Source organism: Oncorhynchus kisutch, linkage group LG12 (assembly GCF_002021735.2).
Source record: "Oncorhynchus kisutch isolate 150728-3 linkage group LG12, Okis_V2, whole genome shotgun sequence".
In the NCBI taxonomy this organism is placed as follows: domain Eukaryota; kingdom Metazoa; phylum Chordata; class Actinopteri; order Salmoniformes; family Salmonidae; genus Oncorhynchus; species Oncorhynchus kisutch.
This window is the reverse complement of record NC_034185.2, coordinates 51751662-51766472: the sequence shown is the minus strand read 5'-3', so window position 1 is coordinate 51766472 and position 14811 is coordinate 51751662. Positions and strand designations below refer to the sequence as shown.

General features: G+C 46.2%; 1 protein-coding gene across 5 annotated transcripts in view; it reads left to right on the top strand.

Moving 5' to 3' along the window:
• Window positions 1–14811, top strand: part of LOC109901163 (phospholipid-transporting ATPase ABCA1) — a 41242-nt gene that overhangs the window by 14179 nt on the left and 12252 nt on the right. For 2 of the 5 annotated variants that reach the window (XM_031837816.1, XM_031837817.1), the window contains exons 8-27: window positions 1342–1431; window positions 5022–5268; window positions 6074–6213; window positions 6451–6567; window positions 8038–8232; window positions 9370–9578; window positions 9830–10006; window positions 10324–10546; window positions 10659–10880; window positions 11093–11297; window positions 11520–11627; window positions 11742–11916; window positions 12295–12426; window positions 12633–12772; window positions 12883–13020; window positions 13277–13548; window positions 13835–13907; window positions 14120–14322; window positions 14471–14528; window positions 14639–14755. In XM_031837816.1, the coding sequence (XP_031693676.1) occupies window positions 1342–1431; window positions 5022–5268; window positions 6074–6213; window positions 6451–6567; window positions 8038–8232; window positions 9370–9578; window positions 9830–10006; window positions 10324–10546; window positions 10659–10880; window positions 11093–11297; window positions 11520–11627; window positions 11742–11916; window positions 12295–12426; window positions 12633–12772; window positions 12883–13020; window positions 13277–13548; window positions 13835–13907; window positions 14120–14322; window positions 14471–14528; window positions 14639–14755 (3241 nt within the window). The remainder of the gene's footprint in view (window positions 1–1341; window positions 1432–5021; window positions 5269–6073; window positions 6214–6450; window positions 6568–8037; window positions 8233–9369; window positions 9579–9829; window positions 10007–10323; window positions 10547–10658; window positions 10881–11092; window positions 11298–11519; window positions 11628–11741; window positions 11917–12294; window positions 12427–12632; window positions 12773–12882; window positions 13021–13276; window positions 13549–13834; window positions 13908–14119; window positions 14323–14470; window positions 14529–14638; window positions 14756–14811) is intronic. The other 3 variants (XM_031837820.1, XM_031837819.1, XM_031837818.1) reach the window with 3 other exon arrangements.

Below are 14811 nucleotides of genomic sequence, written 5' to 3'. Positions count from 1 at the left end.
TTTTTAAAACTTAACACCGAACACTTTAACACTGGGGGCTTTAACACTGGGGGCTTTAACAGTGAACGCCAAATAACACAATTCCATAGTCCTAGCAAATCTTCATTTGTTCAATGAATGTATTATTACACTATTGGTCAGTCAGACAAACTGAGTAAGCTATTCCCTCTGCACTCACTTTCACACAAAGCACACTTTATGGCGGGATAATTTAGCCTGCTGACACCAAGCCTTCCTTCTTCTGATACAGAGAACATCATGTTCCCTGGCATGATTACTAGTTAGGGCAGGAATTATCAAACCATATTTCTGTACAAGATTTAGAAATCCTGTTCCTGTCACAAAACATTAGCTTGACAATGAATGCGTCCCTTTGTCTCTTTCTCGTAATGGGAGTTGGAGAGGCTGTGAACCCTGTTGTGGCAGATGTCTGAATATAGACTTTTGACACACACACACACACACACACATAGAAAAATACAGTGTGTTAATTTCAACAATAATGGGACTCAGTGAATAGAATCACTGTACACTTCAGATAACCATCACACTTGGATGCAAATAGAGGAGTGATCCATTTTAGCTGACCCAGTTGCGTTGGCTCAGTCAGAACTCTCAGTCCGGTTGTTGGGACAAGCTTTTGGAAGGTGCCAAAGTGTACAGAACAGTCTGCCAATGAAAATGCTGTCGCAATGGTCAACTAACACCGGAGAAAATGTTGTATATATTTGTTGAAATATCATACTGCTGAATCAGCCGTAATTTCAATCCGGTGTTATGGTGATACTATTTGTTCTGAAAAAGACCAATAGGTTTCCCTCCCTAACAAAACAGATCCGGGATATTAGACTAGGGTTTGAATAAATACCCCATGTTCTGAATACAGTATAAAGTAACCGACCGCTCTTGAGTACTGATATAGGCCCTGATCCAATATCCACATCCTACAACTACACATAAAATTAAGCCTTGCATTAGGCTTGTGTTCTAAGTGGTACACTAATATGGACAATGGAACGCAGCAATATTGGACCTATAAGGAAAGCTGACCCCAGACCTGTACTTAGTGGCTAAGGTGCGTCTGAAATGGCACTCTTTTCCCTATGTAGTGCAATATATAAGGAATCCGGTTCCATTTCAGATGCACCTTAGCCACTAAGTACAGGTCTGGGGTCAGCTGTGAGAGGGCAGCAGCTCACATTTCAGCGGCCCTCTTCTGACAGTCAATAACAGATGAGGTTGAACAGGAACCCCTCTCTGAAGTGTCCCTGGAGAGTGTTTGTTCTCATGTCTTTTATCCCCCCTCCCCCCTTTCTCCCTCCTCCTCCTCACCCACAACAGAAGGACGTGAAGTCCGACCCTGAGGTCGTCCAGAAGGTATCCGCGGCAACCGACGGTCTGCTAGAGAGCTTGGGAGCGCTGGCTGTAGAGGTAGGTGCTGTCTGTCAGGCACAAACACACACACACACACACACACACACACACACACACACACACACACACACACACACACACACACACACACACACACACATGTATGTTTCGACGTACATTTCTGGGTCTGCATCTGTTTTGGATAGTCTTAAACAACCCTTGAATCAACCTGCCTTATCCGTGAACTCATTTGAATGTAGGCCGAAAACAACCACAAAGATAGCCATCAGTTGTAGCAGTGGTCTGACAAAAACAGGTCCTCCCGCTGCACATCTCTGGACCGCAATGTGCGAACAAAACCCATCTGTCCTCTCAATAATAAACAAGCTAGCTTGGTGCTCTGGCCCTCACAAAATGGCCACCTCAAATGGCTGTAAACCCTGCAATTTTGTACACAAGGTTAGTCTTTCGCAACAAATCGACTGTTTAGTGTCAGCAGTCCAGTTGGTACCAGTCCAGGTCAGGACATGGCCAAACTATAACGCTATCCCTCTGTGGCATCTGCACTGTCAACATAGCTAACTGCCCCCAACATATCAGACCCAGTTCTTGAGTAACCAAATCTGTGCTAGCTACAATAGAAATGTCCACTATGGGGGCCTCCTGAGTGGCGCAGCGGTCTAAGGCACTGCATCGCAGTGCTTGAGGCGTCACTACAGATCCTGGTTCAATCCCGGGCTGTGTCGCAGCCGGGCAACGCCCGGGAGACCCATGAGGCGACGCACAATTGGCCCAGTGTTGTCCGGGTTAGGGGAGGGTTTGGCCGGCCGGGATTTCCTTTTCCCACCTCACTCTAGCGACTCCTTGTGGCGGGCCGGGCGCAGTGCACGCTGACACCGTCGCCAGTTGTACGGTGTTTTCTCCGACTTATTGGCGCGGGTGGCTTCCGGGGTTAGGCGAGCAGTGTGTCAAGAAGCAGTGCGGCTTGGTTGGGTTTTGTTTCGGAGGACGCATGGCTCTCGCACTTCGTCTCTCCAGAGTCAGTACGGGAGTTGCAGCGATGGGACAAGACTGTACGTACCAATCGGGGAGACAAAGGGGTAAAAAGTACAAAGACATAAAAGTACAAAAATAAAAGTAATGTCCAATACAGTACATGGCTGGGAAACGCTGAGAGACTTAGAAGGATGTACTAGGGGAAAAAGACTACAATAGATCACCTTGTCACGGGACTCTCAACTCCCTGTCCTCCCCCCTTCTCTCCTCCTTCCACCTCCGCCCTCTCTCCCTACCACCTCCCCTCTCTCCAGCCACAGCACTGCTGAGTTGGCGGAACATAAGGAAGCCGTCAGCTGTGGGAAAGAGAGGTCGTTCCCACTGATGTGTTCAGCATACGCTCTCTGGCAGAACTGTATGTCCCTGTATATCCACCTGGCATACTGTATGTGTCATCAGAGGAAATCCATGGACAAAGATAAGTCCCTTAAACGAATGATGGAATGATCCCCTCCCTACTCAAGTCAAACAAGCAGCAATGTTACAAGACAAGAGAAGCTCCCGGTATGAATGCCTCAAAAACAGAAAAATACACCTTTTTCCACCTTTAGTTAACCTCAACCACAGCTTTTTGCCATTAGCTGCTTTTGTACCCTGGTGTGAGAGGGAAAACGTTTAGTTAGTCTCGTAGCTAACTGACCTGCCTTGGCACGGAGACATAAACTCTAGTAACCTCTCTTCAGGCTGGAGGCACGAGGTGTTGGAACAGACGCAGCCTTCCTCAAATGACTCGGCCTGTTTGTGTGCTATATGTCTGGCCCGCGGGGCATGAGGCAGACAGACAGGCACAGACAGAAAGGTGGTGGAGAGGAGAAAAAACCTTCTCTTCCTCTCGTCCTCCCACTGGCTGCCCTGTTCTATCTTTGTGTGTTTTTGGACGGTGAGGAAGCATGTGATTTGCTGAGGCGGCCCCCGAAATCAGCTGCAACCACAGAACACTGAGGGCGGATCTCGGAGTTTGCTGGAATTTCTTTGTCTTTGTTATGAGAAACTTGACTGTAAACGATTACACCATTCTAAAGGATTACACCATTCTAAACAATGACACCATTCTAAACGATGACACCATTCTAAACGATGACACCATTCTAAACGACGACACCATTCTAAACGATGACAACATTCTAAACGATGACACCATTCTAAACGATGACAACATTCTAAATGCTAAGAACGTGTTGTCATCTTTGTCAAAAAGGGGGCAGCTCTAGGAAAACTAGGGTTGTTAATTCAAGGGTCGGTGTCAATGAAGATATGTTACGTGTCGGAGGGTCTGAAGTCGTCTCCTTGTGGAAGAAAACTACTGGAACCGTGCAACAATATCCAGTCTGTTGCATTTCATTGCGTATCACAAGATATTATGCAACAAGGTTAGGTAATAAAACCAATATATATTTCATAGTTCCAGAAAGATGCTGAGTTGGGTTATAATTACTGACCTACCTGTTCTATTCTCCGTTTTAAATGACAAAAGACCTTGTTATGCATCGGTGCCTTCATTTTAGCTCCGTCCACCGTCTTCAAAGTGTTTTTCTAAGATAACCAGCCACTTGTGCTGTGAGTCCACTGTGGCTCCTTTCTTAGGTTACTTTCGGCCATTTTTCTTTTTCTCCATTGTGCAAACACTGATACACACGCACAGGGCCTGTCTCACTCTCAAGCACACAGGTCGGCCTGGTTTTCGTAACGTTACATTACACACTTACAGGCCCAGATTAGCTAAATAGACTCAATAAAAAGGGGAGCATCATGCTCTCCCAGACGTTTGGTTGGTGCATAAAACCTGGGAATTCAAATAAGCAAAAGGGTGTGATGGGTCCACACAACAACAACAAAAAGTTATACTCTCATTGAAGTATAAGGTAGTCCTTTTTTAGGGTCTTAAATGTTTGTGGATTGTCAGCATTTCTGACCTAGAGTGCACAGTGAACCCATTGCTATTCTAATTTATTACCGGACACAGAATTCTCACAAGTAGTGAGGACTTGAGGAGAATAAGGATTTGAGTATTCAAAATGTTTTTAAAAAATCCTTTATTGAAAATGAAATCCTTTATTGCACAATAGATCACACAAGCCACATGTTTTCAACATTTTCAGGCTACCGTGTCATGTTGAGTGAGTGCGACCAAGAACGGTCGCTGTATTTGTCCCAGGCTGTTAAGCAGGCAGTTAGGACAAGTGTTTTTCACCTGAAGTCTAACAAAGTCTGTTTCCCAAATGGCACCCTATTCCCTATATAGTGCACTACTTTTGACCAGGGCCCATTGCAGCCAAAGGCTCCTACCTGGAATAGCTTTCATTAACTCTCTGAACTCACACAGTACATCAGTTCTAGAACATGTCTCAACATGTCTTTGGCACATGGTGTAATCATGTGTTGACTTGACACATATTACTGTACTCTGAAAATACTTTAATTTACGCATACACAAAACACAATAGAATACAATACACAAATACGAGAGTAAACATTCCAATAAATCGGTACCAGACAAAAGCATCAAATAAAAATCAAAAACTCAATAATACGATTCATAAGATGTATTCTATGGTGTCTTAAACGTACACATCCCACTCCTCTTCCCCCAGCTGGCCAGTATGAAGAGTTGGAAGGAGATGCGTAACGAGATCCATTACCTGACGGTCAACGCCACAGGCTCCCCCAGTCACATGTACCAGGCCGTGTCCCGTATCGTCTGTGGCCACCCCGAGGGCGGCGGACTGAAGATCAAGTCGCTCAACTGGTACGAGGACAACAACTACAAGGCCCTGTTCGGTAACCACGGCGGCAACGACAGCGACGACCAACCCGTGTCCGCCTACGACAACACCTCAAGTGAGTCCTTGGTCAACTCCCTGATCTGAACTCTTACATTAATTAATAGTTTTTACTGATATCAAACGTGGATCAATTTGTTAGTCATTTCATAGTAGAAAAAGGGAGTCTCCATGCACTTCAATCAAATCAAATCAAATGTATTTATATAGCCCTTCGTACATCAGCTGATATCTCAAAGTGCTGTACAGAAACCCAGCCTAAAACCCCAAACAGCAAGCAATGAAGGTGTAGAAGCACAGTGGCTAGGAAAAACTCCCCAGAAAGGCCAAAACCTAGGAAGAAACCTAGAGAGGAACCAGGCTATGTGGGGTGGCCAGTCCTCTTCTGGCTGTGCCGGGTGGAGATTATAACAGAACATGGCCAAGATGCTCAAATGTTCATAAATGACCAGCATGGTCCAATAATAATAAGGCAGAACAGTTGAAACTGGAGCAGCAGCACGGCCAGGTGGACTGGGGACAGCAAGGATTCATCATGTCAGGTAGTCCTGAGGCATGGTCCTAGGGCTCAGGTCCTCCGAGAGAGAGAAAGAAAGAGAGAAAGAGAGAATTAGAGAGAGCACACTTAAATTCACACAGGACACCGAATAGGACAGGAGAAGTACTCCAGATATAACAAACTGACCCTAGCCCCCCGACACATAAACTACTGCAGCACACCAGTGTCTCCTGACCACTGTATTCCTCCCTGGTGTTATGACAGAGATAGCCACAGTAACCCTCTTCAAAGTGTATAGGCTACGGAATACTCCGCCTACGGTGGTGTGATACTAACCTGTGTCCGTCTGTCCTCCGCCCCTCAGCTCCGTACTGTAACAGCATGATGAGGAGTCTGGAAGCCAGCCCCGTCTCCAGGATGATCTGGAGGGCCCTGAAGCCTCTCCTCATGGGAAAGATCCTCTACACCCCTGACACTCCTGCCACACAGAGGATCATACACGAGGTGAGAGACTCTAACGGAAGGAACACAAAAGGAACCTACATATAAATGTTTCTCCGCTAACTCGGCATCGAGGACAAGGCAGCCATTTTAACCATCTCTCTCTGTTCTCTCTCTCTGTTCTCTCTCGCTCTCCTATAACTCTCTCTGATCTCTTTCGCGACTCGCTCTTTCTCCCCTCTCTCTCCCCTCATATCAACTTTTCTCTCCTATCTCTCTCTTCCCACCCCACCTCCCCAGATGAACAAGACGTTCCAGGAGCTGGGTATCCTGAGGGACCTGGGTGGGATGTGGGAGGAGATGAGGCCTAAAGTCTGGACCTTCATGGAGAGCAGTGATGAGATGCACCTGGTTCGGGTGAGTTTCTACTCTCTCATCTGATCTCATGGTATTTACAGTAGCTATACTGTACTCGATACCATCTACTGCATCTTGCCTATGCCGCTCTGTACCATCACTCATTCATATATCTTTATGTACATATTCTTTATCCCTTTACACTTATGTGTATAAGGTAGTAGTTTTGGAATTGTTAGCTAGATTACTCATTGGTTATTACTGCATTGTCGGAACTAGAAGCACAAGCATTTCGCTACACTCGCATTAACATCTGCTAACCATGTGTATGTGACAAATAACATTTGATTTGATTTGAGGTTTGGTGTCGATAGGGTTTGAGTCTGCTACTGTTATCATGGTTCCTATTAGCCTAAAAGAAGGCCGTTGGGGAAGATATTTTACATTGACGTTTGAGTCATTTAGCAGACTGTCTTATCCAAAAGCCACTTACAGTTAGTGCATTCATCTTAAAATAGCTAGGTGGGATGAGCACATATCACAGTCATGGTAAGTACATTTTTCCTCAATAAAGTAGCTATCAGCAAAGTCAGAGCTAGGAAGGTGGGGAAAGTAATTGAAGTGAATGAACCCCCAGACAGTCCAAGCAATATATCATTTGCTGTGTGGTTTATAATTATTTATTGACAAGATGTTGTTAAAGATTTCGATCACCGTAACTAACGTGGTCTATGGTGTCCCTTACGGAAAAATAAATTACGGTCAGAGTGCAGTATAACTGCAGTATGCTGCAAATACTGTGTCCAAAATAAAAATACATGTTTACTGCAATAATTTTGCAGTGCAGTATATTCTGCAATTACGGTGTCCAAAATACCACAGCCGATCGCAGTTGCTGCACTTTTACTGCAGTTTCAAAACTGTAATCTTTTTTTGTAAGGGGTTAGAAAAGAGGGGACATTGTTTTCAGTGTACACACAGCAGGTTTATCGTTTTGAGAATCTGACATGCAGTTGAAAGGAAAGGGACAATCAACGATGAAATGACATTATTTGATTCATGTTAATTTAAGGTAACCGTAGGTGATAGGATCTTTACATTTCTTACGGAGGTAACCACCTAACATGGCTCCTCCTCGTGCTATGAGAAAGGCCAAGGTCCTACCAGTCATGTATATCACCAGTCCAATACTGCCACACAGTGGTCGAAAATATATGACAAAAATGAACTCCCAGAGGCATTTTCTCCAGCTAATGTTGCCATTAACCACAATGGCTTGTAATTGAATTATCATCACATAATACTTTGTGGTGTGAGTGCTATTGATAGGAGACACCTGATAATAGATACAGGCTAATGGATACGATGGATGAACGATTTGAAGGAAACAAAATACAAACAGACCATTTGTTGCCTTTGAACTGGTGGAAATGCTTATGAGAGAGCTCCACACTACACAAACAACTACAGGCAGCCAACACGACGTCTATACCTGAATCTATATCCGTCTGTTACCTTATTCCTATTTAGACGCTGCTTCAGAACAACGCCAGCGCCCGCTTCTTCAACGACCGCCTGGCTGGCACAGAGTGGAAGGCGGAGGACGTGGCCCGCTTCCTGACCAAGACTGCCGAGGACAAACGCCCCGCCGGCTCGGCCTACACCTGGAGAGAGGTGTTCAACGAGACCGACGACGCTATCAAGACCATCTCCCGCTTTATGGAGGTGCGTGTGAGCGCCGTTCTAAAGGGCATCTACACGCTTAGATGACACTAATAAGCTCATTTACAGACAGTAGGTGGAATTGGCCCCATTCTATAGTCTACACTCCTATCTAATTCTGTCAGCTCAGTTCAAGGTAAAGGACGTAAGGTAACGAATAAGCCCGTGGTTGGTTTCTGTTGACACTGAACACCAATCGATCGTGGTAATTCTAAGCCTTGGGCTTCCCTGTGAACATCACAGTTACTATGCCTTTGCAAATCAAATCAATTCAATACAGTTTAAGACTTTAGGTCCGTTTGTCAGTGTCTTACGTAACCCTGCCTTCTGTAGCTGAATGCCGATCCATTGGAATGGCTCCAATGAAAGGGTAACTGTTGTTGCCGGGTTAAACGCTATTAGACAACCGAATGATTTTCCATTCCAGATCATCATACATGACACATACTGTACGGGTTGAAAATAGTTTAGGGTGACCATATAGGCCTTGGCTTGGTGACTCTGGTCCCTTCAAAGTATATGAGTCCCAAAAAGCTGGAGCCCAAAACCTTTAAGAGTGATGCTGAATAGCTTATGCTTTTTGTAAGGGTATTTGCGGCTCCTATAACGCAATCAGGATTTTTCGGTATTAGTGCAGCTTATTACTTTAACACATTTCCTCCGGCAACGCTGTACGCTGCGAGTCGGGACGCAAGTTCAGGGAGTGTATACACGTAATAAATAAATTAACAAAACAAGGAACACGAACAGCGCGCCGACATGACACGGGAACAATGACGACTGGGGATGAAACCCGAAAAGGGAGTGACTGATAAAGGGCAGGTAATCAAGGAGGTGATGGAGTCCAGGTGAGTGTCATGATGCGCAGAACGCTGGTGACAGGAGTGCCCCATAACTAGCAGCCTGGTGACCCAGAGGCCGGAGAGGGAGCACAAGTGACACTTTCTTGGAAATAAGGCCAATGGCCATTTAAATAAGCTTTTCAATGTGCATTTGTCAAAATTAGATACTAATTGAAAATGGTCATTTATTTGTACAAGTCATTTGAAATCAAGTGAGTAGTTATTAACCTGACAACCCTTCTCGTATCCCTCCACAGTGTGTTAAAAGCCTGATAACCCTTTTTGTAATCCTCCACAGTGTGTGAACCTGGATAAACTAGAGCCAGTAGCCAATGAGGAAAGACTGGTCAACAAATCCATGGGTCTCCTAGACAACCAGAAGTTCTGGGCTGGGATAGTGTTCCCGGACATCGCCCGTAGCAACAGTTCTGACCTGCCGGGTAACGTCAACTACAAGATCCGCATGGACATCGACAATGTGGAGCGCACCAACAAGATCAAGGACGGGTAAGATCCCATTTCATAAAAATGTTTACCGCGACAACTCTGGCTGGCCAAATCAAATTGTCTCACAGGTTGTATTTGGCCCGTGGGCCGCCTGTTGCCAACCCCTGCTGTAGACTCTAACGTATTTTATGCTTTTAGTTATTCTAGTCACTGAAAGAGTCCAGTATGTTGTAATAAGGTAGTAGAAGCCAATCGTGAACATAGAGTATATGAACACGTCTTCCTAACCTTCTACCCTGGTCTCTCTGTAGTTACTGGGACCCTGGTCCCCGGGCCGACCCCTTTGAGGACCTGCGCTACATCTGGGGCGGTTTCTCCTACCTGCAGGACGTTATAGAACAGGGCATCGTCAGGGCGGTGACGGGCAGTAAGGAGAAGACTGGAGTCTACATCCAACAGATGCCTTACCCCTGTTACGTAGACGATATGTAAGTAGCCCTGCGAAGACTTGGAGACATGCTGTTGTTCTATAGCCAGGATGACATATTACAGTGTATATGTGAATAACACAATATCATGTCGTAGCATAGCATAACACAGCACAGCATAGCATAGCAGAGCACACAAGACGACAAAGCTCGCCCCCCCCCCCCCCCCACAGGGAGTCAAGGTGAAAAGTAGACATTTTTGAGCATAGAGATGAGGCTACAAGCTCCGGTTAGTTGTTAACACTGCCTGCGAAAGTACACTGTATCTTTAATCATTTTCAGCGTTTCGGGATTTCTCTGTGCTCCCTCCTCTCCAGGTTCCTGCGGGTGATGAGTCGCTCCATGCCTCTCTTCATGACCCTGGCCTGGATGTACTCTGTGGCCCTCATCATCAAGGGCGTGGTCTATGAGAAGGAGGCGCGGCTCAAAGAGACCATGAGGATCATGGGATTGGACAACGGCATCCTGTGGCTCAGCTGGTTCATCAGCAGCCTCATTCCCCTGCTCATCTCCGCCTCGCTGCTGGTGGTCATACTCAAGGTGTGTGTGGAAGCAGGCACACACACACACACACGCACAGAACCCTTACGCGATCACATACACACACGCAATTCACCATGTTTCACAATCTCATCTCCTCTGGTCCAATCAGATGGGGAACCTGCTTCCCTACAGCGACCCTTGCGTTGTCTTCCTGTTCCTGGCTTCCTTCGCTGTGGTAACCATCATGCAGTGCTTCCTGATCAGTACCATCTTCTCCCGTGCCAACCTGGCGGCGGCCTGCGGAGGAATCATCTACTTCACCCTCTACCTGCCCTACGTCCTCTGTGTGGCCTGGCAGGACTACGTGGGCTTCGGGGCTAAAGTCATTGTGGTGAGTTCAGATCGCTAATACACTCTTTTGTTGTCGTGGTAATGTTGGAATGGGGATTGTAATGGAGGTGGCTTTGTGAAACCCTCTCACGTGATGACCTTGCCCGAGACCTGAAGACTGTTCGAATCTACCTTGTCACTTTTCTGTTTGTTCTTTGTCATAAATATAGTCCTCTTTTCTAACTTGTGTTCTATTCTCCCATCTTTCTCCAGAGCCTGTTGTCCCCAGTGGCGTTTGGGTTCGGCTGTGAGTACTTTGCCCTGTTTGAGGAGCAGGGAGTGGGAATCCAGTGGTCCAACCTGTTGTCCAGCCCCTTGGAGGAGGACAGCTACTCCCTCACCACCTCCATCTGCCTCATGCTGTTTGACTCCTTCCTCTATGGGGTCATGACCTGGTACATCGAGGCTGTCTTCCCTGGTAAGCAGCAGCCAGAGGAAGTCATGTCGTTTGATGAACCTGTATTGTTTTTGAATGTGTTCCCAAGCATACCTACACACGTTTTCTTATGTCTACCAAAGGTATTAGGCAAATAAATTAGACCAGAAAAGAAATGTCATATTATAAAATGTCATATTATATTGTACATAAAGGAGTGTGTATTTGTACTCATCATGTATGATGCCTGGTACTCCCCTTTAGGCCAGTATGGGATCCCCAGACCCTGGTACTTCCCCTTCACCAAGTCCTACTGGTGTGGAGAGAAACAAGGGAAGAATATACAAGAAAGAAAGGAAGGAAACGCAGAAGGTAGCTTACTGCTTACTGCTCTTTTTAAAAAATGGATTTAAGACTTATTTTTTTTATTGGCTGATTTTGATTTTAGATATTTCAGATGCTAATTGTGTCTGGTTTCGTCCTCAGCTGTGTGCATCGAAGAGGAGCCGTCTCACATCGAGCCTGGTGTTTACATCAAGAACCTAGTGAAGGTATATAGCCATGGCAACAAGCTGGCTGTGGACGGGTTGACCCTGGGTTTCTACGAGGGGCAGATCACCTCCTTCCTGGGGCACAACGGAGCCGGCAAGACCACCACCATGTAAGGCCTAGGATCAAAGAGCGTAGTCTTGGGGGGGCGTTTCTTTAAAACCTGCATCCAATCCCCTCGATCCCTTACATAACTAGACCAATCATATGCTTCAATGTGCCACGGGTCACAGAGCTGTGGCAGGACGGCTTATGGGGTTTATACACCTTTTATCAATCTAGACATTTTAAACAGCTGAAATTAATTTGTGTTTAAGGGCAATCTTTTGTTTGGATCGTTATTAACGTCGGGACAGATACAAATAAAACATATTGACACGTTGAAAATACAACAGTCCGATGCAATATGAGTACATCGGAAATGTGTGAAACTAAACTGTGTTGAGTATAAATTGTGTTAATTGACAGGTATGGCTGTGTGTTCTGATAGGTCCATCCTGACGGGTCTGTTCCCGCCCACCTCTGGCACCGCCTACATCCTGGGCAAGGACATCCGCTCGGAGCTCAGCGCCATCCGACAGAACCTGGGCGTCTGCCCGCAGCACAACGTTCTCTTCAGCATGTAAGTCATCGCTACTGTACCGTGACTGTTACACATACTCACTGGGGTTGACCGTTTTAGTCCTTCACTAGTTCAAGTAAAACATAATGACTAGTAGTTTCAAACTCAAGTTTATTTGCATAATACAATTGTAGCTGTTTATGACTGACTGTATCTGTTTCTTGCCCTCGTGTCTTCCTCCTCTTCCTTCTCCTCCTCTGTCCCAGGCTGACGGTGGAGGAGCACATCTGGTTCTATGCCCGTCTGAAGGGTCTGTCTGAGGAGAAGGTGAAGGCTGAGATGGAGCAGATCGTCAACGACATCGGCCTGCCTCACAAACGCCAGTGTCGTAGCAACACGCTGTCCGGTAAGTGGCTCTCCTTCCTGTCGATATAACAACTATATCAGCTGTTGTTAAAAATAGTAGTATTGCTGAGAATAATTGAAGCTGATCGACCCTGTTTGTTTTGGTCTCAGGGGGCATGCAGAGGAAGCTGTCAGTGGCGTTGGCGTTCGTTGGAGGGTCAAAGGTCGTGATCCTGGATGAACCCACTGCTGGTGTCGACCCCTACGCACGCCGGGGCATTTGGGACCTGCTTCTGAAGTATCGTGCAGGTAACAAACTGTACATTTCATTTTTACTATTTCCCCTGTGCTGGAGGAGTGAGACTGTCATTATGCAAACAATTGCTCTGAAACAAATGTGTATGGAAAACAGGCAAATGATTGTGTAAATAGGCTAACGGCTAGCTTTATATCCAATCTAATGCCCTCCTCTTGGTTCTTCACACCCTTCCCTGGTTCTCTCTGCCCCCCTCAATCGCACTCTCTCCCCACCTCTTGCTCCCCCCCCCTCTCCTCACCCCCCCAGGCCGCACCATCATCCTCTCAACTCACCACATGGACGAGGCGGACATCTTGGGCGACCGCATCGCCATCATCTCCCACGGCAAGCTGTGCTGCGTGGGCTCCTCCCTGTTCCTGAAGACCCAGCTGGGGACGGGCTACTACCTGACCCTGGTGAAGAGAGACTTCGACCTGACCCTCAGCTCCTGTAGGAACTCCTCCAGCAGCAGCTCTGTCTCCTACAGCAAGAAGGTGGGCCTCCCTCAGCCGCAACCTCAGGCCCTCACAGTCCTAAAGGTAGATTGAAATACATCCGGGATGAAGGGACGAAAATTCCCCAGATCCCGACACCTCCCGACACATATAAACCTCGGTGCTCACTTTTAAAGGCAGATTTAAAGACATCACAGTTGTGAGAAATGGCAGAAATTGAACTCTTCTCACAGCTAGACTGCCCTGATCTTTAAGTCACATAATAACCAAGTCAATCGCCCTGTGCCAGACAAAGATAAATGCACCTTTTGCTCAAGAGATTTTTAAAAAATCGCAGTTAGACTAACCAGTGTTGTTTTTCTCTCTGCAGGGGGACAGTGTTTCTGAGAGCAGCTCTGATGCTGGACTGGGTAGTGAACCGGAGAGTGAAGCCACCACTATTGGTAAGTCAGAAAAATGTCTTCCGAGCACACCTTGATCCCTACAAAAGGGTTGTTTTATTGTACCCTTTTCAATTTGATCAGAAAGGAACAATAAATGATCATTTAAACCGTTTGGTACTCGTCCTTTTTTGGATAACAATAACATGATGACTATGATGCTGACGATAATGATGCTGACGATAATCCTTTTGATCCTTATCTCCTCCTCGCAGACGTAACCATGATCTCCAATGTGATCTTCAAGCACGTCCCCGCTGCCAGGCTGGTTGAGGACCTGGGCCATGAACTCACCTACGTTCTGCCCTACAAGGCGGCCAAAGGTGGAGCCTTCGTGGAGCTCTTCCACGAGATCGACGACCGCCTGTCTGACCTCGGCATCTCCAGCTACGGCATCTCAGACACCACCCTGGAAGAGGTACGGCAAATAACCAAGCAGTTGGATTTTACACATTTGTTTTTCAAATATTTATATGCTATATTCTTGTAATTGAGTTATTGTGCATGTATGTTGATTTTGGTTCTTTTATTTAAAAAAAAAACGTATTTATAATACATTTTTGTAGATTTTCCTGAAAGTAGCAGAGGACAGTGGAGTGGACGCTGCTGAACTTCCCAACTCTGGTGAGACATTATCATACTACCCCATTGAAACCCATTTATAGCAAATACTTCATTTCCGTTACTCGTTATTATTCTGTGACTCAACCTCCTCTGTGTCGCCTTTCATTCAGATGGCACCATCCCGGCTCGTAGGCACCGCAGACACGCGTTCGGAGACCACCAGAGCTGCCTGAAACCCTTCACCGAGGACGACGCTTTCGACTTCAACGACTCAGAAGGTGACCCAGGTACCATTTATTACCCATGAACCATTTATTACCCATGAACCATCACTTCACTCCTC